Below are 25,141 nucleotides of genomic sequence, written 5' to 3' on the forward strand. Positions count from 1 at the left end.
TGGAGTGCAGTGGCCGGATCTCAGCTCACTGCAAGCTCCGCCTCCCAGGTTTACACCATTCTCCTGCCTCAGCCTCCCCGAGTAGCTGGGACTACAGGCGCCTGCCACCTCGCCCAGCTAGTTTTTTGTATTTTTTTAGTAGAGACGGGGTTTCACCGTGTTAGCCAGGATGGTCTCGATCTCCTGACCTCGTGATCCGCCCGTCTCGGCCTCCCAAAGTGCTGGGATTACAGGCTTGAGCCACCGCGCCCGGCCGACAAATAACAGTTTTTAAAATCTGAATGTAAAAAACTTAACACACATACACACACAAACAACAGTAAACTTGCTAAACTTTTGTGATTGACTCATTATATTCAAAACATAAAAACAGGCCGGGTGCAGTGGCTCACGTCCGTAATCTCAGCACTTTGGGAGGCAGAGGCAGGCAGATCACCTGAGGTCAGGAGTTGGAGACCAGCCTGGCCAACTTGGTGAAACCTTGTCTCTACTTAAATACAAAAATTAGCCTGGTGTGGTGGTTTGTACCTGTAATCCCAGCTACTCAGGAGGCTGAGGTGGGAGAATCACTGAAACCCAGGAGGCAGAGGCTGCAGTGAGCTGAGATCACGCCACTGCACTCCAGCCTGAGCAATAGAACAAGATCCTGTCTTAAAAATAAATAAATAAATAAATAAATAAATAAATAAATAAATAAATAGGCCAGGCGTGGTGGGTCACACCTGTAATCCCAGCCCTTAGGGAGGCCGAGGCAGGCAGTTCATGAGGTCAGGAGATCGAGACCATCCTGGCTAACACAGTGAAACCCCGTCTCTACTAAAAATACAAACAATTAGCTGGGCGTGGTGGTGGGCACCTGTAATCCCAGCTACTCGGGAAGCTGAGGCAGGAGAATCACTTGAACCCGGGAGGTGGAGGTTGCAGTGAGCTGAGATCGCTGCACTCCAGCCTGGTGACAGAGCAAGACTCCATTTCAAATAAATAAATAAATATATATAAATAAATACAATTTATAATGTTAAGATGAACAGTTCACTTAATTGTTTTCTTACCACAGTTACATTTTAATAAGGAATTTCTTGACAATTTATTTTCTTAAAAACCCCAACAGATCTCGGTGGGATTTTTTTCAGCTTTAATAATATTTACCTACCACAACCAAAGTGGAAAGTCCCCTACACAGGCCAAGTTGCAGGATAAAAGGAAAGTCCCCATTGGGGTTAGGAGGCAGTCACTGACGGGGGCCACGTCCCTTTGCCGGATTCACATCCGCATTATTGAGATCTGGCCCAGAGCCCAGCGTAGGTGGAGGTGGGCTCAGCAGACGGGGGCTGAAGATCCAGAGAACTTGGAAGTGTGGGCAGCTACATGGCTGTCAGAGGTGGCCCCAGGCCTGGGTCCTCTACTGTATGACAAAATGTCAACATCTTCGTCAGGCCAAAGATATTAGGGTGAGGGGGCAGGGGGATTTACCTGCTTCGAGAACCAATCCCCACCTTGCCCATCCTGCTCTGTGTCAGGGGCCGTGAGGGTGATGGCCCTCACAACTTCAGAGGTGATCTGGTCTAGGGTGTTTTTTTGTTTGTTTGTTTGTTTGTTTTTTTGAGACGGAGTCTCGCTCTGTCACCCAGGCTGGAGTGCAGTGGCCGGATCTCAGCTCACTGCAAGCTCCGCCTCCCGGGTTTACGCCATTCTCCTGTCTCAGCCTCCCGAGTAGCTGGGACTACAGGCGCCCGCCACCTCGCCTGGCTAGTTTTTTGTATTTTTTTTAGTAGAGACGGGGTTTCACCGTGTTAGCCAGGATGGTCTCGATCTCCTGACCTCATGATCCACCCGTCTCGGCCTCCCAAAGTGCTGGGATTACAGGCTTGAGCCACCATGCCCGGCCTTCTAGGGTGTTTTAAATCAGGCCTTGGAGGGGCTCCAGGCCTGCCTTCCCCTGCAACCAGGGCAGCCTCCACTATCTGTGTACACCTTTGCTGGTTAAATGATTGTTTGCGTAATTGTTTTGTTTAGTGTCTCTCTTCTTCTCCGAGGCCGGGATCTAGGAAGACAGGGCTTTGTCTGTCTTGTCCACAGCTGGATCCCCAGAGCCCAGTATGACACTTGACACATAGCAGCTCTCAAAAAATACCTGTCAAATGAGCAAAACAATACATGGTAATGTAAGAATGAACGGGCCCCACAGCTCAAAAAAAAAGCATTGTGAAGCCCACAGACAGCCCAGCTGTTTCAGTTTAGGGTGGGTAGGTGTGGTGCAGACTTCCATGTCTGTGTTCAGGAGAAGGAGACGTTGAGTCTTGGTTCTGCAACTCTGGAGCCTGTGAGACGGGGGACAAGTGACTTTATTTCTCTGAGCCTTCATTTTCTCAGCTATGAACCATCAGATATGAAGGGAGCAGGAGTATGTGCTTGATAACCCCCATGTGACGGAATTTCCACAAAGATTAAATGAGATCATACCTCAGAGCATTTAGCACAGCTCTGGCAATAATCGGCACTTAACAGATTATAATTCTCCCCCACCCCCCGCTTTTACCTTACTGGGAAGCTGACCAGGATATCTCTTTGTTTTAGAGTCAGAGATGAGATCAGCTTTGTATTACTTGGGAGGAGAAGAGAAGAATTAACTAGTCTTTGGTCTTTGTATTATTTGGGAGGAGAAGAGAAGAATTAACTGGCTTTGGTCTTTAGGTATGCATGTTAAATTGTATGGGTAACCACTAAATGAAGAGAAAATATATAAATTCTAAAACAATAGAGAGAAGAAATGGAATCAGAAGACATTCAATCAATACAAAGAAGACAGGAAAGGGGAAAGAATAGGCTACAAAATTCAGGACAATTAAAAAGCCCAAAATAACATTATAGGAAGAATTTCAAATATATTAGTAATTATAGTAAATGTAAATGAGCTAAACTTCCAGTTAAAAAACAGAGATTTCAGACTGACTTAAAATCAAAAGACATACCTAAAACATGAGGATAGAAATCATGAAAGTAAAAATGATGACAAACACAAGAAAGGTAACGTAGCTTTAATGATCTCAGACATGTGCACATGAAGGTAAAAAGCAGAATAGGGGCTGGGTGCGGTGGCTCACGCCTGTAATCCCAGCACTTTGGGAGGCCAAGGCAGGCGAATCACAAGGTCAGGAGATTGAGACCATCCTGGCTAACACGGTGAAACCCTGTCTCTACTAAAACTACAAAAAATTAGCTGGGCGTGGTGGCGGGCGTCTGTAGTCCCAGCTACTCGGGAGGCTGAGGCAGGAGAATGTCCTGAACCCAGGAGGCGGAGCTTGCAGTGAGCCGAGATTGTGCCACTGCACTCCAGCCTGGGCGACAGTGCGAGACTCCGTCTCCAAAAAAAGAAAAGAAAAAGAGAGAAAAAAAAAAAGCAGAAATAGGTTGGAACCAGAACACCAATGCTTTTCAGTTTCCAAGTTCTGTCATATTGATGTCAACATGATTTTGACATGTTGGCATTATCACCCAGGCCAAAAAGCGTGAGGGAAACAGGGACCAGCACAACCAGGGTGTTCCCCAATAAGAGCCTTAGACACTCTAGTCTGTTTATTCAGCAGATCTTGGCCGAAGTCTGTCATGAACTTGGCCTTGCATAGCGTGCTGGGAATGCAGAAATCGTCCCAACACAGTCTCTGCTCATACCGACTCATAGCCTAGACAAGGAGATAGATGTGTGAAACCAAATTATAGTCACTGCAATAGGGATCTAATAAGAGAGTGTGTGTGTGACTGATGAGGGACCAGGGGTCAAAAAGGGCTCTTCCAAGGAAGGCAATTAGAATTTTCCAGAGAACAAGGAGGAGGACAGTATAGAAAAGAGGCAGAGCCTGTGCAAATCCAGAGGCTGGACAGAGTGTGGCAAGCAGAGGGAACCCCATGCATCTCTCTCATTTCTCTTCTCTCTACTATGGCTAGAGTCAAGGAGAGGGCAGCAGGATAGGTTCTGAAGGGCCTCTGACACTTTGTTGAGGGTGATAGCCGTGGGAGGGCTGGGAACAGGGATGTGGCAAGGTGTAGACTGCATTTCCGGTCATTCTGACAGCCAGTGTAGAGGAAAGATGCTGAGGGAGAAACCGGAAGCCCAGAGACAGGACCAGTGTTTTTTTTTTTTTTTTTTTTTTTTTAATTTTGAGACAGAGTCTCACTCTGTCACCCAGGCTGGAGTGCAGTGGTACAATTTCAGCTCACTGCAACCTCTGCCTCCCGGGTTCAAGCTCCTGCCTCAACCTCCTGAGTAGCTGGGACTACAGGAGTGTGCCCCCACGCCAGGGTACATTTTGGTGGGTTTTGTTGTTGTTGTTGTAGTTTTAGTAGAGACGAGGTTTCACTATGTTGGCCAGGCTGGTCTCGAACTCCTAAGCTCAAGCAATCCTCCCGCCTTGGCCTCCCAAAGTGCTGGGATTACAGGGATGAGCCACTGTGCCTGGCCAGGACCGGTGTTAATGATCGTTATCAGCTGAATTAACAATGAAAAAATATAGATTATTGCATGCTCGCCATGCCCCACACATTCACTATCTCATCCCAAGCACTCACTGTCTTGTCCAAGCATCACAATAACCCCATGGTACCTGTGAGGAAAGTGGGCTCAGAGAGGTTAGGACACTTACCCGAGGCCACACAGCTGGTCAGCAGCAAAGCCAGGATTCAAACCCAGCCTCAACCATCCCCCACGAGGCTGCTCAGCAGGCATTCTGCAGAGAAGAGGAGAGAGAATAGACTGGAATTCTGTTCAAAATAAAGAGACTCCTATTTAAAGCAGCCCTATGCCACATGTTTCAACAAAACCAGGCTTCCCTTTGCAGCAACACCCCCATCCCACTTAGTTCTCAACTGCATTACCAAAGTGATTGGCAGGGGGACCCCACCCCTCCCTTTGGGGGTGTCCCTTCATCTCCCTTCACACCTCCTTCCCTCTGCAGCTGGGTCACTGCGAACTGAGCGCCGAGCAGCCTCAGCCTGTCCGCCTATGGCCACGCTATTGTCACGGTCCTCTGTCCAGAGGCACCAAGGAGACTTGGCAAACACATGGTGGGCTGGAGCCCCAGGTGCACACTCCCCAGGGCCGGCAACCCTGCTGAGTCACTTGACTTCACGGAGCCTGGGTCTCCTGTCTCTGAAATGGCATGTGGTGCTCACCTCCAGAGCTGCCAGGGGAGTCAGCAGGAGCCTGGGGTGCGGCAGAGGCTCCGGGAGCTGCAGGCAGGAGGCAGGTGTGGAGGGGGCTGAGGCTCAGGGCTCAAACCCTGGCTCTGCCACTTCCTGGTTGTGTGGCCTTGCTGAGCCATCTTCCTTCTCTGAAAAGTGAGCCTAGGCTGGGCACGGTGGCTCACACCTGTAATCCCAGCACTTTGAGAGGCCGAGGCGGGCGGATCACCTGAGGTTGGGAGTTCGAGACCAGCCTGACCAACATAGAGAGACGCCACCCCCGTCTCTACTAAAATACAAAATAGCCATGCGTGGTGGCACATGCCTGTAATCCCAGCTACTGGGGAGGCTGAGGCAGGAGAATCGCTTGAACCCAGGAGGCGGAGGTTGCAGTGAGCCAAGATGGCGTCACTGCACTCCAGCCTGGGTGACACGAGCGAAACTCCGTCTCAAAAAAAAAGAGGAGCCTAACAACACGTGCCCTGCAGAGAATCAACACCTGTGCCCAGCGCCCGCCTCCAGGTGCCAAGCCCTGAGCTGAATGAGTCTCACCTCAGGCCTTCAGTGCAGCTCCGCAAGGCTGACATGGTGAGGTCCTTTCACAGACAATGGCCCTCTCCACCTCTGCACCTGCAGGCCTGCTTTATCTCCATCCAACCGATAAGCACTGGGGGAATGAATGGAGACCTTTTGGCTGGGTTCAAGAGGGTGAGCAGGAGCTTTCCAGGTGGATGAAAGGGAAGGGCATCCTGAGCAGAGGGAACAGCATGTGCAAAGGTGGAGTGCCCAGCGAGAGGGTCTGAGAACTTATCCTGGCTAACGTGTATCCGAGTGAGGGCTGCGAGTGAGGAGCCATGCAGAGCGGAGGGGGAGAAAAGCAGATGCTAGGCAGGGTTTCCAATGCAGGCTGAACTTCCCGAGGGCACTGGGGAGCCCCGGAGGCATCTAGAGGATCAGCTCTGGCATAGCAGGACCCGAGATGGACTAGAGGGAAGAGACTGAAGGCCAGGCAGGAGACTGGGGCAAGGGTCCAGGGAGAGAGGATGAGGCAGGAGCTGGGCTGTCGGGATGGAGAAGAAATGGGGGGAGCTTGCTGCAAGGCATTAAAAGGCATGAAGCCACCTGGCCCTGCTGGCCGACCCATGGGCGAGGCTGCAGCCCCACTTCAGACAGGGAAGGTGAGCTGGGGGGGCCCCACTGAGAAAAAGGACCCTGAAAGGAGGGAGGGGAGGGTGGGGCACAGAGGGTTTGCTGGGAACAAAGGGGGCCCCAGATCACCTCAGTGTACCCCAGCGAGGGGGAAAGTTCCAGGGGGTTCTTGACAGCACATGGACCAGCAATACCTTTGTTCTTTCCGTATTTATTATTATTATTATCATTATTATTATTAAGACGAGTCTCTGTCATCCAGGCTGGAGTGCGGTGGCACAATCTCGGCTCACTGCAGCCTCCTCCTCCCAAGTTCAAGCCTTCTGCCTCAGGCTCCCGAATAGCTGGGATTACAGGCACGCATCGCCACGCCTAGCTAATTTTTGTGTTTTTAGTAGAGACAGGGTTTCACCATGTTGGCCAGGCTGGTCTTGAACTCCTGACCTCAAATGATCTGCCCACCTCAGCCTCCCAAAGTGCTGGGATTGCAGGCGTGAGCCACCGCGCCCGGCCTCTTGGTCTAGGCTTTCTTTTAAAGTCCACCTCATTCTCTGCCTAGCAATCAGTGATGACCCGGACCTCCTCCTCCTGTTATGATTTTTGATGTTATTATTATTAATAGAAATAGCAACAGAGCACCTGCTTTGTCAATCACCAGCATTTCCCAGGGAGGTGGTAAGTGGCGTTTGGTGAGAAGTGTCCCATGTGTATTATGTTTGGGAAACCCAGAGTAGAGGAAAGCAAAGCCGCTGTCTCCCTCTGGGCTTCACAGAGCTTCAGCACGCCAGGCGCACCGGAGTCTCGGGGAGGAAGTGTGCAGGCTCCCAGTGCATTGATATGAGTGTTTTTTTGCTGTTGGTGTTTAGTGTCCCAGGGAACGGCTCTGAGAAGCTCCAGGTTGGGTTATCCCCCACATGTTCTCTCCGAGGAAGAATGGCAAGCTCTGGGGACCCCTGGCAGAGGGGGGAGTTTTAGAGCTCCAGCCCAGTCAGGCCAGAGACATTCTCAAGCCCCTGCTTCTCCTGCCCTGGACAGGAGATGCCCCCACCCCCCAGCCTCATGCACAGGCACAGTTGCATCTCCGGCTGGGTGCAGAGACCCCAAACCGGCTTGGGACCCAACTAACCCTCGGGACCCGTGCCTGCAGAGGCATCCTGTTGTACTCCGCCACTCTCCTACCCCACAAGGCCTGCCCGAGCCCATCCTCAGGCTTCGTCCTGCAGGCTGACCCCCACCAGCTCCCTGCAAACACATTCACACCCTGTTGCCTGTGAAATGGCATTCACGAAGGTCTCATTCAGTTCTGAAAGCTAGCCATGTTCACTCTGGGAAGTTAGACAAAGCAGAGGCCTATTAAGAAAAAAGTCGGCCGGGCACGGTGGCTCACGCCCATAATCGCAGCACCTATACATAGGTATAGCCATGGGCCAATACTCCAGAGAGCCATTCAAATCATGTCTTTGAAGCACTTTTCATGATGTAAGAAAATACTCACAATGAGGCTGGGCGTGGTGGCTCACGCCTGTAATCCCAGCACTTTGGGAGGCCAGGGCGGGTGGATCATGAGATCAGGAGATCGAGACCATCCTGGCTAACATGGTGAAACCCCGTCTCTACTAAAAATACGAAACAATTAGCTGGGCGTGGTGGTGGGCGCCTGTAGTCCCAGCTACTTGGGCTGAGGCAGGAAAATGGCATGAACCCGAGAGGCAGAGCTTGCAGTGAGCGGAGATCATGCCACTGCACTCCGGCCTGGGCGACAGAGCGGGACTCCGTCAAAAAAAAAGAAAAGAAAAGAAAATACTCACAATGTTATTAAGGGGAAATGCAGGACCCAGACAAGTATATTGTATCATCAAAATTTTGTAAAAAAGCAAGCCGCAGTGAATGGCTCATGCCTGCAATCCTAGTACTTTGGGAGGCTGAGGCAGGTAGATCATTTGAGGTCAGGAATTCAAGACCACCTGGTCAACATGGTGAAACCCTGTCTCTACTACAAAAAAAATATATATATATATGGCCAGGCGCGGTGGCTCAAGCCTGTAATCCCAGCACTTTGGGAGGAGGTTGTAGTGAGCCAAGATCGCACCACTGCACTCCATCCTGGGCAACAGAGTGAGACTCTATCTCAAAAAAAAAAAAAAAGTAAAAGATGATGAAAAAACATATCCCTGCATAATATGCATAGAAAAAATTGGAAGGATGTGCCAAATGATTAACATAAATTAACTCTGGGTAGATGTATTTTGGCCAATTTTTATTTTCTTCTCATACATTTTTCCTAAATGAGTATATATTACTTCAAAAAAACTTTTTTTTATTTTAGAGACACAGTTTCACCTTATTGCCCAGGCTAGTCTGGAACTCCTAACCTCAGGTAATCTGCCTGCCTCGGCCTCCCAAAGTGCTGGGATTACAGGCATAAGCCACTGTGCCCATCCTTCGTCTATCCCTTTCACTCAGGCTGTGGAGTCCTTCACTGGGCAAGACGCCCTGTGGTTGGGACCCAGTCCCTGCCCTCCCTGGAGGTGTCTGGACTCTGGGCTCCAGGGAACCCAGCCCTGGGGATCCCTGACCAGACTGGGGTGGGTAGACGGGATCAGGACATCCTCCCGTGTTAGTGACCCTGGAACTAGGTGTTGAAGGACAGATGGGGGTAGGTATCCAGGAAAAAAGCAGGAAAGGTGTTCCTGGCAGAGGGAAACACAGGTGCAAAGTCCGGAGGCAGGAGTGTGTCTGCTGGGCCCAGGGACTTGCCAGAACAGGGGGCGGGGAAAACAAGTAGGGGAGGAAGGAGAAGGTGGTGCCAGGGGGATGAGCTGCTCCAGGGCAGAGACTGTCTTATGGGCTCTCACTGTCATTGTCGCCTTGGTGGGCAGCACAGCGCGGCGCGGAGAGTCTTGTGCTGGGACTGACGGGCAGTCCTGGGAGGATTGTGAAGGGCTCAGGGGAGGGACAGGGGATCTGTGGGACCTTTTTCTTTTTTTGAGACCGAGTTTCGCTCTTGTTGCCCAGGCTGGGGTGCAATGGTGCGATCTTAGTTCACCACAACCTCCGCCTCCTGGGTTCAAACGATTCTCCTGCCTTAGCCTCCCTAGTAGCTGGGATTACAGACACGCGCCCTGCCTAAACAGACCTTTCTAGGGCCTGGTGAGAGAGGCGGAGGACTGAGGTGCAGCTGGGCCTGTGGGCATGGAGAGGAGGGAGACTGGAACAGGGAGTCAGAGGACAGGGGGCCAGGATGGGGGCGGCCCTGATTTTCTTCGGGAAAGGATGCAGTAAGACAGTTCTTGCCGGGCAGGGAGACTCATGCCTGTAATCCCAGCACTTCGGGAGGCCGAGTTGGGCAGATCACCTGAGGTCAGGAGTTCAAGACCAGCCTGGCCAATATGGGAAAACCCTGTTTCTACTAAAAAAAAATAAAAAAATAAAAATCAGCCAGGCGTGGTGGTGCATGCCTGTAATCCTAGCTACGGGGGAGGCTGAGGCAGGAGAATCACTTGAACCCAGGAGGTGGAGGTTGCAGTGAGCTGAGATTGCGCCACTGCACTCCAGCCTGGGCAACAAGAGCGAAACTCGGTCTGGAAAAAAAAAAAAAAAGAGGACGGTTCTTGACCCTAAGAGAGCCTTTCAGGGCAGTGCTTGGGACTTTGGGTTGGACAGCTCAGGGCTGTAATTCCAAGGGCATGGCACAAGTTTCTCAACGCCAACGATAACAGTAGCAATGAGAATAATGATGTGCTGAGCAGCCCTGAACACTGGGACCTCCTCTCCTCTCCCTCACCCTCTGAAGTGCTTTTCTCCTTCTTCCAATTTTTTTTTTTTTTTTTTTTTTTTTTTTTTTTGGAGACGGCCGAAGTCGTCGCTCTGTCGCGGGCCCAGGCTGGGAGCTGCAGTTGGCCGGGATCTCAGGCCTCACTGCAAGGCTCCGCCCTCCCGGTTTACGGCCATTCTCCTGCCCTCAGGGCCTCTCCCCGCGAGGCAGCTGGGACTACAGTGCGCCGCCCACGCCGCCCCGGCTAGTTTTCTCTGTTCATTTTTTTAGTAGAAGGACGGGGGTTTCACCGTGTTAGCCAGCGCATGGCTTCTCAATTCTTCCTGGACCCCGTGATCCGCCCGTCTCGCGGGGCCTCCCAAAGTGCTGGATTACAGGCCTTGGAGCCACCGCCCAGGCCGTTTTTCTGCTATTTTTTTAGTAGAGACAGGGTTTCACCAGTGTTAGGCCAGGATGGTCTCAATCTCCTGACCCCGTGATCCGCCCGTCTGCCGGCCTCCAAAGGTGCTTGGGATTACAGGCTTTGAGCCACCTGCCGCCCGGGGCTAGTTTTTCTTGCTATTTTTTTAGTATGGAACAGGGTTTTCACCGTGTTAGCCCAGGATGGATCTCGATCTCCTGACCCCGTGATCCGCCCGTCTGGGCCTCCCAAATGTGCTGGGGATTACAGGCTTGACACCTCGCCGGCTAGTTTTTCTGATATTTTTAGTAGAGCCAGGGTTTCCCATGTTAGACCAGGATGCGTCTCGAATTCTCCCTGACCCCGTGATCCGCCCGTCTGGGGCCCCTCCCAAAGTGCCTGGGAATTACAGGCTTGAGCTCACCTCCCCCGGCCTAGTTTTCCTGTATTTTTTAGTAGAGACAGCGGTTTCACCATGTTAGGCCAGGATCATGCGGTCTCGCATCTCCTGACCCCTGTGACGGGCCCGTCTGCGGCCCTCCCAAAGTGGCTGGGATTACAGGCCTTGAGCGCACCGCCCGCCCAGCCCGAACGCTTTTCGCTCATCCTCCTCAGTCGGTAAGAGCGGACCTGGAGGTACAGAGAACTCCAAGTGACAGGCCCTACAACCACGGACGGGGGAGGGGATTTTGAACAGGGCGACTGCTCTCCACGGTCCACATCTGCCCCGACCTCTGTTCCGTGTCTGTCCGCTGGGTGAACGGCGGATGGGTGGGTGCAGATTGTGGCGAGCCGAGCGGGGAGAGGCGCAGGGTCCGGCCAGCCCTGCCCAGCTCTGCCATGGAGCAAGCCACTTCTTCAGGCTCCTGTTTCCTCCTTTCTTTTCTTTTCTTTTTTTTTTTTTTTTTTTTTTTTTTTTTGAGATGGAGTCTCGCTCTGTAGCCCAGTCTGGAGTGCAGTGGCGCGATCTCGGCTCACTGCAAGCTCCGCCTCCCGGGTTCACGCCATTCTCCTGCCTCAGCCTCCCGAGTAGCTGGGACTACAGGCGCCCGCCACCACGCCTGGCTAGTTTTTTGTGTTTTTAGTAGAGACGGGGTTTCACCATCTTAGCCAGGATGGTCTTGATCTCCTGACCTCGTGATCCGCCTGTCTCGGCCTCCCAAAGTGCTGGTGTTTCCTCCTTTCTAAAACGGGGCGATCATAGTCCTTGTTCATAGGGCTGCTTGATGGACAAAAGGCGACTGCGTCCACAGAGTGTCCCTGAGCGCCGAGTAAACCCGCAGTGTCTCACAGAGCGGCCGCCAGCATCGGGGCTGCTGGCTGGGCCTGGGGACCGGGTGCATTGCTGCTGAGAGGTGCCCTGGACGCCCTGGGTGTAAAACACATGTCGGTTTTCCTTGCATTTCGAAGCTTCACTGTAAAGAGTATAAAATGGCTCAGTTGCAAGTTTTCATCTTGATGACAGGTTCGAATGATAGTATTTTGGACATGTTGCACTAAATAAATACATTAGTAAAGTTGATTTCACCTATTTGGTTTTTTTGTTTGTTTGTTTTGTTTTGTTTTAATGTGGCTTCTAGGAAATTTAAAATTACACATGTGGGCTGGGTGTGGTGGCTTACGCCTATAATCCCAGCACTTTGGGAGGCTGAGACTGGATGATCACTCGAGGCCAGGAGTTTGAGACCAGCCTAGGCAACATAAGGAGACCCCGTCGCTACAAAAAATTTAAATAAAAGTTTAGCCAGGTGTGCTGGCACGTGCCTGTAGTCCCAGCTACTCAGGAGGCTGAGGCGGGTGGATCACTTGAGCCCAGAAGGTCAAGGCTGCAGTGAGCTGAGATTGTGCCACTGCACTCCAGCCTGAGTCTTAAAACAAACAAACAAACATTTCACATGTGGTTCACATTCTTTTTCTTTCTTTTTTTTTTTCTTTTGAGACGGAGTCTCACTCTGTCGCCCAGGCTGGAGTGCAGTGGCACGATCTCGGCTCACTGCAAGCTCCGCCTCCCGGGTTTAGGCCATTCTCTTGCCTCAACCTCCCGAGTAGCTGGGACTACAGGCGCCTGCCACCTCGCCCGGCTAGGTTTTTTTTGTATTTTTTAGTAGAGATGGGGTTTCACTGTGTTAACCAGGATGGTCTCAATTTCCTGACCTCGTGATCTGCCCGTCTTGGCCTCCCAAAGTGCTGGGATTATTACAGGCTTGAGCCACCGCACCCAGCCTCACATTCTGTTTCTATTGGACAGCACCAACATAAATTATTATTATTTTATGACTGTGCCTATGCTACCAATATTACCATTTTTTTCTGCCTCTCAGGTATATCTGGGTTTGGTTTTGTTTTTATCCCTGCTTACTATAAAAGTAATTTTTGTTCATTGAAGAAAAAAAATCACAAAAGAATAAAAATTGTCCATAATTCCCAACAGATAGAGTTCGCTGCTAAGCAAACTTGGAGTATGTTCTATGTCCTTCCAGTTTTTTTTTTTTTTTTTTAGACAGAGTCTTACTCTGTCACCCAGGCTGGAATGTAATTGGGGGGTCTTGGCTCAATGCAACCTCCACCTCCCGGGTTCAAGCAATTCTCCTGCCTCAGCCTCCCAAGTAGCTGGGATTACAGGCATGAGCCACCATGCCCAGACTCTTTTTTCTTTTTAAGATGGAGTCTTGCTGTGTCGCCCAGGCCAGAGTATAGTGGCGCCATCTCAGCTCATTGCAACCTCCACCTCCCTCTTGCCTCAGTTTGCTGAGTAACTGGGATTACAGGCGCCCACCACTACCCCCGGCTAATTTTTGTATTTTTAGTAGAGACGGAGTTTTATCATGTTGGCCAGGCTGGGCTCGAACTCCCAACCTCAACTGCTCTGAGCGCCTCGGCCTCCCAAATTGCTGGGATTACAGGTGTGAGCCACCGCGCCCGGCTTCTTTTTCTCCTTTTTCTTTTGGTGCATATACTCTGATACCTAATTCTTCGGCTTCTTTGTGATGACACAGGATGCATCTGAGGTTCTCAGTTTCCTCTGTTAATACCGTAACACCGCATTCCCCCAGTGCCTGTCCCCTTCTCCCTTGTACACATCACTATCTGGGCTTTGCAAATATGATCCAATGGCTGTGTGACCTTCTGGGCCTCAGTGCACCCGGCGTGGTGATCAGTAGTGAGGACCCTGTGAGATCCTGCCTCCCATGCTCTGACCCAGCACTGCCTCTCCTGTGGACCCCAGTCCCACCCCCGAAAGGCGGCAGCCAGGGTCAGAGGTCAAGAGCTAGGACTCTGGAACCAGAGGGCCTGGATCCAATCCCAACTGTGCTGTCAACTTCTGTGTGACCCTGGGCAAGTCACTGCACCTCCCTGGGCCTAATTCATCATGCTTCATGTGAAACCCTTGAGGTCTGATGCGTTTTGGCATTCTGATATTAGAAACATAATAATAGTTACCATAGGTTTTATAACATCTTAGTGGTCTTGAAACATGGGAATTTCTAGAATGAAATGTTTGGATAGTCACGAGCGGGATCAATAAAAGCTTTAGTTTCATGTGACCGTGCGCGGTGGCTCACATCGGTAATCCCAGCACTTTGGAAGGCCAAGCTGGGTGGATCATCTGAGGCCAGGAGTTCGAGACCAGCCTGGCCAACATGGCGAAACCCCGTCTCTACTAAAAATACAAAAAAATTAGCCGGGCGTGGTGGTGGGCACCTGTAGTCCCAGCTACTCGGGAGGCTGAGGCAGGAGAATGGTGTGAACCCGGGAGGTGGAGCTTGCAGTGAGCTCAGTGCAGAGATGGCGCCACTGCACTCCAGCCTGGGCGACAGAGCCAGACTCCGTCTCAAAAAAAAAAAAAAAAAAAAAACTTATTACCCACAAAGCATTTAGAACAGTGTCTGGCATCAAAGACCAAAGACTTGTTCAATGTGTCTTAGTTGCTGGTATTAGTATTTTTACTTTTTATTATTTATTTATTTATTTTGGGGATGGGGTCTCCCTGTCACGCAGGCTGGAGTGCAGTGGCATGATCACAGTTCACTGCAGCCTTGACCTCCTGGGCTCAAGGGATCCTCCCATCTTAGCCTTCTGAGTAGCTGGGACCACAGGTGCGCACCACCACACAGGGCTAATTTTTGTATTTATTTGTAGAGACAGGGGTCTTGCTTTGTTGACCAGGATTGTCTTCAACTCCTGGGCTCAAGTGATCCTCCCACCTCAGCCTCCCAAAGTGCTGGGATTACTGGTGTGAACCACCATGCCCAGCCTTATTTTTTTTATTTTTAAAACTAATGCGTAGTGGCCGGGCAAGGTGGTTCACGCCTGTAATATCCCAGCACTTTGGGAGGCCAAGGCAGGCAAATCACTTGAGATCGGGAGTTCAAGACCAGCCTGGCCAACATGGTGAAACCCCGTCTCTACTAAAAATACAACATTGGCTGGGCACGGTAGCTCACGCCTGTAATCCCAGCACTTTGGGAGGCCAAGGCGGGTGGATCACGAGGTCAGGAGATCGAGACCAGCCTGGCCAACATGGTGAAACCCCGTCTCTACTGAAAATACAAAAATTAGCCAGGCGTGGTGGCACACACCTGTAATCCCAGCTACTCGGGAGACTGAGGCAGGATAATCGCTAGAACCCGGCAGGCGGAGATGGCAGTGAGCCGAGACTGTGCAACTGCACTCCAGCCTGGGTGACAGAGCAAGACTCTGTCTCAAAAATAAAATAATGTATCACTGGCATGGAATAAAATATCCGCATTTTAAGTGTAGTTTGGGGAGTCCTAACAGTCGCCTTCCGTCATGTAACCACCATGCCAATGTAGCACGTGTCAGTCACCCCAGAAAGCTCTCTCACACCCTTCCCTGTCTGCCCCAGACACCTCACCCACCCACACACGCAGAGACGCCCGATTAGAACACCCAGAACACAGTGTGGACGGATCCAACCCGCCAGCTCCTTTGGGTTTGGCTTCTTTTGCTTAGTGTCACCCCGGAGAGATTCTTCCGGGGGTCACAGTAGCCAGGTCCCTTTTGTGGCTGAGCCGCAGCATCCTCCACACGGCCACACTTTGCAGTGTTTATCCAGTCACCTGCTGATTATCATTTGGGCCGTCTCCAGCTTAGGCAGTCCAGAGAAAAAAAATGCTGCGAACACCCACGTAGAAGCCGTTGCGTGGACATCTGCCTTCATTTCTCTTGAGGAAATACCCAGGAATGGAACAGCCAGGTCGGATGGCCACTCCAGTTTTAACTTTTTTTTCAAAAGTTTTTTCCTCCTCAATCCCAAAATTCTTGTTTTACATTTCTTTTAAATTCTTTTCTGTAGAGAGAAGGTCTCCCAATGTTGCCCAGACTGGCCTCAAGCTTCTGGGCTCAGGTGATCCTCTCACCATGGCCTCCCAAAGTGCTGGGATTATAGACATGAGCCACTGTGCCTGGCCCCCAAAATTCTTTTTTATTTTTTATTTTTATTTTTTGAGATGGAGTCTCACTCTGTCACCCAGACTGGAGTGTGGTGACACGATCTCAGCTCACAGCAACCTCTGCCTCTCAGGTTCAAACAAGTCTCCTGCCTCAGCCTCCCAAGTAACTAGGATTACAGGCATGCGCCACCACGCCCAGCTAATTTTTGTATTTTTAGTAGAGACGGGGTTTCACCAGGTTGGCCAGGCTGGTCTTGAACTCCGACCTCAGGTGATCTACCCACTGCAGCCTCCCAAAGTGCTGGCATACAGGTGTCAGCCACCATGCCTGGTCATCCCCAAAATTCTTGAATCCAGTTTTAACTTTGTAAGTAACTATCTTTTTTTGTTTTCTTGTTTGTTCGTTTTCATTCATTCTTTCTTTCTTTCTTTCTTTTCTTTCTTTTCTTTTTTTTTTTTTTTTTTTTTTTTTTTGAGACAGGGTTTTACTTCATTGCCCAGGCTAGAGTGCAGTAGCGTGATCAGGGCTCACTGCAGACTTCCCTTTCCAGGCTCACACAGTCCTCCCACCTCAGCCTCCCTAGTAGCAGAGACAACAGACACATGCCACCACGCCTGGCTAATTTGTTTATTTTATTTTATTTTATTTTTATTTTTGTAGAGATGGGGTTTATGTGCTGTTGCCCAGTCTGATCTTGATCTCCTGGGCTCAAGTGATCTGCCCACTTCAGCCTCCCAAAGTGCTGGGATTACAGGCATGAGCCACCCCGTGCCTAGTCCCCCAAAATTCTTGAATCCAGTTTTTTTGTTTATTTCTACACGGAATCTTGCTCTGTTGCCCAGGCAGGAGTGCAGTGGCACTATCTTGACTCACTGCAAACTTCGCCTCCTGGGTTCAAGTGATTCTTGTGCCTCAGTCTCCCAAGTAGCTGGGATTACAGGCACACGCCACCACACCTGGCTAATTTTTGTATTTTTAGTAGAGACAGGTTTTCACCATGTTGGCCAGGCTGGTCTCGAACTCCTGACCTCAAGTGATCCACCTGCCTCGGCATCCCAAAGTGCTGCGATTACAGGCCTGAGCCACCGCACCCAGCCTTGACTCCAGTTTTAACTTCATAAGAAACTCATCAAACCATGTTGCAATGTGGTCGTACCCTCACAGCACAGCACGGGAGATCCAGCCACCCGACCCCGCCTGTTCCCGGGACCTTGGTGATCCCCCCACAGCCCTTGTCAGTATCTCCGTGACTGATCCGTGTTTCCCTCTCCCCAGGTGATCCGGACGGACACGTTCAAGCACTTGCGGCACCTGGAGATTCTGCAGCTAAGCAAGAACCTGGTGCGCAAGATCGAGGTGGGTGCCTTCAACGGGCTGCCCAGCCTCAACACGCTGGAGCTTTTTGACAACCGGCTGACCACGGTGCCCACGCAGGCCTTCGAGTACCTGTCCAAGCTGCGGGAGCTCTGGCTGCGCAACAACCCCATCGAGAGCATCCCCTCGTACGCTTTCAACCGCGTGCCCTCGCTGCGGCGCCTGGACCTGGGTGAGCTCAAGCGGCTGGAGTACATCTCGGAGGCGGCCTTCGAGGGGCTGGTCAACCTGCGCTACCTCAACCTGGGCATGTGCAACCTCAAGGACATCCCCAACCTGACGGCCCTGGTGCGCCTGGAGGAGCTGGAGCTGTCGGGCAACCGGCTGGACCTGATCCGCCCGGGCTCCTTCCAGGGTCTCACCAGTCTGCGCAAGCTGTGGCTCATGCACGCCCAGGTAGCCACCATCGAGCGCAACGCCTTCGACGACCTCAAGTCGCTGGAGGAGCTCAACCTGTCCCACAACAACCTGATGTCGCTGCCCCACGACCTCTTCACGCCCCTGCACCGCCTCGAGCGCGTGCACCTCAACCACAACCCCTGGCATTGCAACTGCGACGTGCTCTGGCTGAGCTGGTGGCTCAAAGAGACGGTGCCCAGCAACACGACGTGCTGCGCCCGCTGTCATGCGCCCGCCGGCCTCAAGGGGCGCTACATTGGGGAGCTGGACCAGTCGCATTTCACCTGCTATGCGCCCGTCATCGTGGAGCCGCCCACTGACCTCAACGTCACCGAGGGCATGGCTGCGGAGCTCAAATGCCGCACGGGCACCTCCATGACCTCTGTCAACTGGCTGACGCCCAATGGCACCCTCATGACCCACGGCTCCTACCGCGTGCGCATCTCCGTCCTGCATGACGGCACGCTCAACTTCACCAACGTCACCGTGCAGGACACGGGCCAGTACACGTGCATGGTGACGAACTCGGCCGGCAACACCACCGCCTCGGCCACGCTCAACGTCTCGGCTGTGGACCCCGTGGCGGCCGGGGGCACCGGCGGCGGGGGCGGCCCTGGGGGCGGTGGTGGTGTTGGAGGGGGCAGTGGTGGCTACACCTACTTCACCACGGTGACCGTGGAGACCCTGGAGACGCAGCCCGGAGAGGAGGCCCTGCAGCCGCGGGGGACGGAGAAGGAACCGCCGGGGCCCACGACGGACGGTGTCTGGGGCGGGGGCCGGCCCGGGGACGCGGCCGGCCCTGCCTCGTCATCTACCACGGCACCCGCCCCGCGCTCCTCGCGGCCCACGGAGAAGGCGTTCACGGTGCCCATCACGGATGTGACGGAGAACGCCCTCAAGGACCTGGACGACGTCATGAAGACCACCAAGATCATCATTGGCTGCTTCGTGGCCATCACGTTCATGGCCGCGGTGATGCTCGTGGCCTTCTACAAGCTGCGCAAGCAGCACCAGCTCCACAAGCACCACGGGCCCACGCGCACCGTGGAGATCATCAACGTGGAGGACGAGCTGCCCGCCGCCTCGGCCGTGTCCGTGGCCGCGGCGGCCGCCGTGGCCGGTGGGGGTGGCGTGGGCGGGGACAGCCACCTGGCCCTGCCCGCTCTGGAGCGAGACCACCTCAACCACCACCACTACGTGGCTGCCGCCTTCAAGGCTCACTACAGCAGCAACCCCAGCGGTGGGGGCTGCGGGGGCAAAGGCCCGCCCGGCCTCAACTCCATCCACGAACCTCTGCTCTTCAAGAGCGGCTCCAAGGAGAACGTGCAAGAGACGCAGATCTGAGGCGGTGGGGCCTGGCGGGCAAGGGGCGGAGCCCCCAACCCCGGTCCCAGCTCGGGCGCAGCCTGACCGGGACCCCTCCCTCCCACAGCCCAGCCCACCTTCTGGGACCACGCAGGGAATTGGGGAGAGGTGGCTTCCGGCCCCATCTGGGGCTCGGACCCCCAGTGAGGACAGGGTGGGGCTCCAGGAACGGAGTCTCTGGGGTCCTCGCCTCACCCCCACCAATCCCCGGTGACGGGAGGGGACGTGGGACCCAGGAGAAGTGGCGTTTCCTCCTCGCTCTGCGCGTTTCCTCCTCGCTCTCCCGACCAAGCGTTCCCGGCCCGCCGCCTTCCAGGGGAGAGAGGAGCTTTTTCCAGGGGTGTCCTTTCCCCTCGGCCCCAGACACCCTCCTTTTACGGTTCAGTTTTTGCAGTTTGACGCCCGTCCCTCCCTCCCACTCCTCCGCCCTCAAAACTGAAGAGATGGACACGTCGCCAGAGCTCCCGGCCGGCGGTCCCTGTCGTCAGCAGAGGGTGGCAGCCTCCACCCGCCCCAGCCCCACCTGCCCCACAGACACTTTTGATACTGAAGGGAGGTTTGCGTCAACGACTACCTGCTCTGTAATTACTTTAAAAAAAAACATGGAAAAAGTAAAAAAATATTTTTTTTGGTCATGAAAGCACGGAGGAGCGAAAACAAAGTGAATGTGGGTGGGGGCGGAAGGCGAGGCTGGAGAGCCAGCCTCCCAGCCCCGTTGGGAGGGTGGGCGGGGCACCTCTGGGTGGTCTTAGGCCCCTCAGCCTTCACGCTGGAGACCCCAGAGAAGGTCTGATTCCCTCTCCTCCTAAACTCCTCCCCTAGCACCGCCAACCACACCCAAACCCAGGTGGGAACTTAGAACAAAGGAAATCTATAGTCCCACAGTCCTGGAGGCTGGATGTGATCCAGGTGCCAGGAGGACCAGGCTCTCTCTGAAACCTGGGGGTACCTCGGGGGGCTTCCTGCCTCGCCAGCTTCTGGTGGCCCCAGGCTGTCCTGGCTGGTGGCTGTATTATATCACCCCAGTCTTCCAGCGCCTGCTCCCCGTAACCTCTCATCTCTTCCCTCTGTGTGCCTCTGTCTGTGTGCAACTCCCCCCACCCCCCCTTTTTTTTTTAATTGAGATGGAGTTTCATTCTTGTCGCCCAGGCTGGAGTGCAGTGGCACAGTCTTGGCTCACTGCAACCTCTACTTCCCAGCTTCAAGCGATTCTCCTCCCTCAGCCTCCCAAGTAGCTGGGATTACAGGCATGCGCCACCACGCCTGGCTAAATTTTGTATTTTTAGTAGAGACGGGGTTTCACCACGTTGACCAGGCTGCTTTCAAACTCCTAACCTCAGGTGATCCACTCACCTCGGCCTCTCAAAGTGCTCGGATTACAGGCATAAGTCACCGTGCCTGACTTTTTTTTTTTTTTTTTTTCTGAGACAGAGTCTCGCTCTGTTGTCCGGGCTGGAGTGCAGTGGCACAATTTCAGCTCACCAAAGCCTCTGCCTCCCAGGTTCAAGTGAAATCTCCTCCCTCAGCCCCCTGAGTAGCTAGGATTACACGCGCCTACCATTACACCCAACTAATTTTTGTACTTTTAGTACAGAAGGGGTTTCACCATGTTGGCCAGGTGACCTGAACTCCTGACCTGAAGTGATCCACCTGCCTCAGCCTCCCAAAGTGCTGGGATTAGAGGTGTGAGCCATTGCAGCCTGCCTAACCTCCCCTCTTACAAGGACAGAGGTCAGACTGGACCAGGAGCCCCCACCTCCAGTATGACCTCAGCTCCATCCTTAGAAAAACCCAGTTCGCAAATAAGGTCCCATTCTGAGGCCCTGGAGGTCAGGACTTCTGTGCTTCCCTTTCTGGGCGACAGTTCAACCCACAGCAGGGCCCAATCCAGAGTGTCTCCACTGCAGACCTCCTCAAGGCTGCTCCGGAGGATGGGCGCTGAAGGGGAGGGAGGCCAAGTGGGAGGCTGGGGCTGTGGCCTCTGGGGCACAGGAGCTGTATTTCTGGCCTGTTCAGTGGGAGGCTGGAGGGCCAGATCGGGTGGGCCTGGGGCATCAAGGGCACCACAGTGCCGCCCAGAAGGGCAGGAACAGAGCCCTCAGAGGGCAGGGAGCAAGCCCCGAGCAGGCCGGGGTGTTGCCGGCACAGTGGGCAATTGTTGGGGGGATTGGGGGAGGGGGTGATGATGTCTCTTCGGGGGGTCAAGGCGCCTGAGTTGCAGCCCCTGGACGGCTAGGGCTGGCCGGGGCTGCCATCTCACGCCACTGGGGGAGGCAGAGGGAGTGACAGAGCCATGCAGGGCCTTCTAGCGCCTTCCCATGCTGAGGTGGCTTCAGGGATACAGCCCTGAGGACACGTAGGCCTGCGCCCAGCCCCCTTCTCCCCTCGCAGTGACCCAGCCTGGACCCCGTACACGGCAGCTATGGGCACTGTGGGGACACTCAGGCCCCAGGAGGAGTCAGAAGGTGGGGATGGCGGTAGGCCCCCCCACTTCCATGAGGTGCCTGGCCCCTGCCCCCTTCCTGGATCTCTCTACACCCAGGCATCTTATCTCCCCCACACCCGGGGCTCCTGGCTCTGGAAGTCAGTTCCTCCTTTATCAGCAGCAGCAGCCTCTGGGCGCCGCGTCGGGGTTTTGGCCCCTCTCTGTCTGCGTCTGTCTCCTCTCTCCTCCTGTCAACTTGGGGCTCTCGCCACCCGGTGCCCGTCCCCCCCACCCCATGCTCCCATTCACGCTTTCTCTCCAGCCTCTTTCCAGCGCCAATCCTAGTTGCTATGGAAACACTGCAGCGGGTACCAGGTGGTGGCTGGGGGCAGGGAGCCCGTGCTGCCGCAGCCTGCGCCATTTCCGATGCCAGGCACCCTCGAGGCACAGTGGCTGGGGCTCATGTTGGGGGTGCTTGGCCTCTCCAGGCCTCGAAGGCTTCTCCTGGGCTGATGCAAGCTGAGGAACAGGAGGGACAGACGTGGGAGTGGGAATGTCACATGGGAGGCAGCTGGTGGCACGATGGGGGACAGAGTGAAAGGTGGCAAGTCAAGGTGAACCGAAGGATGATCAGAGCGGAGGGAAGCTGTGGACGGGGGCGGAGGCTGCAGGAAGGGGACCCGTGCTACGGGGCTAGGGAGGTTGGACCCGCTGAGGCAAGGGCACATCGAGGAGAAGCCGCAACCAGGGCTCCCGCTGCCTCCGGGAGGGCTGGGGCACGGCCAGCTTGAAGCCTCCCTCAGACCTTGGCCACCTGAGGACAAGGAGGAGAGGTGAGCGCAAGGGGACAGACAGAGCCCAGAGTCCCTGTCACCATCTCTTTTCCCCACCCAAAGCAAGATGCAGTTTCCATGACAACCTGGCCGGCCAGATGGGGGCAGGGGACTGCAGAGGAAATTTTCCACATCAGCAGGGAGCAAGGAGGGTGTGCTACAGGGGAAAGGGGGACACACAGGGCTCCCGGAACCCCCAGTCACCATGATCACTGTGCCGGACCCGGGAAAGTGGACAGAGCACACGGAAGGATTCTCCCGCCTCCACTCCAGCAGGCCCACGCCCCCACACTGGGTCTGCGGGAAGGGGGAAGACTGAGCCCAGAGGCTCAAGGGTCAGATGTCCAAAGAGCAGCAGCTTCCCAGGCCTCGTGCAGGGGGCAGCCAGCAGCCCAGGGAGCCGGGCCACAGACACCACGCTCAGGGCCATGGCTGACAAGGGCCCATGGAGGGTGGGCGTGGTGGGCTACGGCCGCCTTGGTGAGTTCCTGACCATCCTGGGCCTCCTTCCCCAAGCCCCTTCCTAAAGCCCCCAAGACTCTCTGCCCTCCACAGACACTTTTCTCTGTCTCTATCTGCCCCTAGCTGTGTCTCTGGGTCTGCCCAACACAACCCCACCCTGGGTCTCTGTCTCCCTTCTCTCAGGGCCTCTGTCCACCACACTGGGTCTCTGCCCCTGCCCCCATCTCTGTCTACCCTCCCCCTGACATCTGAGTCTGTCCCCACCTCCTCTCTCTCTGGGCCTGTGTCCTCCTGTCCCTCTGAATCTCTGCCCCTGGCCCCACCTCTGTCTCCCCGAGTCTCTGTCCTCACCTCCTCTCTCTGGGTCTCTGTCCCCTCTCTCTGGGCCTCTGTCCCCCCCCCCCTCTCTCTGGGTCTCTGTCCCCCTCTCTCTGGATCTCTAGCCCTCTCCTTTCCCTCTCCTCAGGACAGTCCCTCGTCTCCCGCCTGTTGGCTCAGGGACCAGAACTTGGCCTAGAACTTGTTTTTGTCTGGAATCGTGACCCAGGACGAATGGCAGGGAGCGTGCCCCCTTCTCTGCAGCTCCAGAAGCTTGCTGCCCTTGGGGAAAGGTCAGTGACCTTGCCATGGGAGAGTGGAGCTCCCTGAAGCTCCTGTCCTGGCCCTCTTAGCCACTGTGTGATCTCAGGGATTCCCTGATCCTCTCTGGGCCTTGGTTCAAGCAAATGTGAAACGGGACGAGCCCATTCATCTCATTTCTCCTCCCAGGCCAGGGAAAAGAGGGGCAGCCCTCAGTAGACTCAGAGGGAACTTTGGGAAGAAGAGGCCTAATACCTCTCCAAGACCCTCTGCCTTCTTTCCCCTCTCCCAGGCACCCTGATCTGGTTGTGGAAGTGGCCCATCCCAAAATAATCCATGAATCTGGGGCACAAATCCTGCGCCATGCCAATCTCCTGGTAAGCCCCACCCCAACCATTCACGCGGAGCCCTACCCCTTGTGTCTTGGTCTCACCCCACCCTAAAGTGGATATCCTTCCCTGACCTCAACCCTCTCCTCCTTCATCCACCCCAGGTGGGGTCCCCCTCAGCTCTAAGTGACCAGACCACAGAGCGGCAGCTCTTGGAGGCCTCACAGCACTGGAACCATGCCGTGTTTGTGGCCCGAGGGGCCCTGTGGGGCACTGAGGACATCACGAGATTGGATGCAGCTGGGGGCCTCCGGGTGAGGGCCTGCTGGGCTCCCCAGGAACCAGGGGAGGCCTGCAAAGACCCCACTCCCCCTAACCCGGGCTCTTGCTTCCAGAGCCTTCGTGTTACCATGGCCACACACCCCGATGGCTTCCGGCTCGAGGGACCCCTGGCTGCAGCCCACAGCACCGGGCCCCGCACTGTGCTCTACGAAGGCCCTGTCCGCGGGCTCTGCCCCTTTGCCCCCCGAAATTCCAACACCATGGCGGCGGCTGCCCTGGCTGCTCCCAGCCTGGGCTTCGATGGGGTGACTGGTGTGCTTGTGGCTGATCTCAGGTGAGCAGAGTGAGCAGGGTGTTGGGCTGAGTCCAGGCTAACCAGACTGACCGCCCCACTTGTTCTAGCCTCACGGACATGCACGTGGTGGATGTAGAGCTGAGCGGACACCCGGGCCCCAGGGGCCGAAGCTTTGCTGTGCACACCCACAGAGAGAACCCTGCCGAGCCAGGCGCGGTAACCGGCTCCGCCACGGTCACGGCCTTCTGGCGGAGCCTCCTAGGTGCGGCCAGGCCCCTCTCCCCTGGCCCTGGGCTCCTGCGTTCTGCAGAGCTTGGGGATCCCGGGCTCTCGCTAGTTCTGCAGCTCTGGTTCTGTATTTGTTGACCTTTATTTCTGACCTTTATTTCCTTAACCTCTCTCCACGACTTTGAATCCTGGCACCGTAGATGTCTCCATCTCTGTCCGCGTCCCCTCTCTGAGTCTCTGTGCCCGCCTCTGATCAGGACTCTCTCTGTCTGTGTCCACCCCCAGGGCTCTGTTCCGCTCTCTCCGAGTCTTCCTCCACCGCCCCCAGGCCTGTCCCCTCCTCCCACCATTGCCTCCCCCAGGTGTCTGTCTCCTCATCTCTCCTCTGTCTCACTCGCTCATTCCCCTCTCTCCCCGCAGCCTGCTGCCAGCTCCCCTCCAGGCCGGGGATCCATCTCTGCTGAGAAGCTTCCTTCCTCCCGAGACGAGATCATCTTACTGGCCTCTCACTACCACTATCCCAACCCTGCCTTGCCCCACTTCCCCAGGATCTCCCTTCTGACTCAGTAAAGATCACCGCTGTCTGCCCCTGCACCGCCTGCCGTCCCTGGTCCCTGTTTCCCTTGTGTGACGTCACGCTGCGTCTGCGCACC

At 54.6% G+C, this 25,141-nt stretch overlaps 2 protein-coding genes across 6 annotated transcripts in view; both read left to right on the forward strand.

Moving 5' to 3' along the window:
- The window catches only part of LRRC4B (leucine rich repeat containing 4B), a 43,557-nt gene extending 23,867 nt beyond the window's left edge, over nt 1-19,690 (forward strand). For both annotated transcript variants that reach the window (XM_017882217.1, XM_017882216.1), the window contains exon 3: nt 17,193-19,690. In XM_017882217.1, coding sequence (XP_017737706.1) covers nt 17,193-19,034 — 1,842 coding nt within the window. In that variant the 3' untranslated portion in view covers nt 19,035-19,690. The remainder of the gene's footprint in view (nt 1-17,192) is intronic.
- A 2,904-nt stretch (nt 19,691-22,594) lies between these two features.
- On the forward strand, nt 22,595-25,082 carry ASPDH (aspartate dehydrogenase domain containing). Of its 4 annotated transcripts, XM_017882071.1 has the most exons (7): nt 22,603-22,793; nt 23,242-23,386; nt 23,647-23,731; nt 23,848-23,997; nt 24,079-24,299; nt 24,368-24,522; nt 24,909-25,082. In XM_017882071.1, exons 1-7 carry the CDS (start codon nt 22,742-22,744, stop codon nt 24,950-24,952), a joined length of 852 nt encoding a protein of 283 aa, XP_017737560.1. In that variant the 5' UTR covers nt 22,603-22,741; the 3' UTR covers nt 24,953-25,082. The 4 variants fall into 4 exon arrangements, with proteins under 4 accessions (XP_017737562.1, XP_017737559.1, XP_017737563.1 ...); XM_017882070.1 differs by lacking the exon at nt 24,909-25,082 and having other exon boundaries at nt 22,599-22,793; nt 24,368-24,896; XM_017882074.1 differs by lacking the exon at nt 23,848-23,997 and having other exon boundaries at nt 22,600-22,793.
- The last annotated feature ends 59 nt before the right edge of the window (nt 25,083-25,141 follow it).

Source organism: Rhinopithecus bieti, unplaced genomic scaffold (assembly GCF_001698545.2).
Source record: "Rhinopithecus bieti isolate Rb0 unplaced genomic scaffold, ASM169854v2 scaffold_12070, whole genome shotgun sequence".
In the NCBI taxonomy this organism is placed as follows: Eukaryota; Metazoa; Chordata; class Mammalia; order Primates; family Cercopithecidae; genus Rhinopithecus; species Rhinopithecus bieti.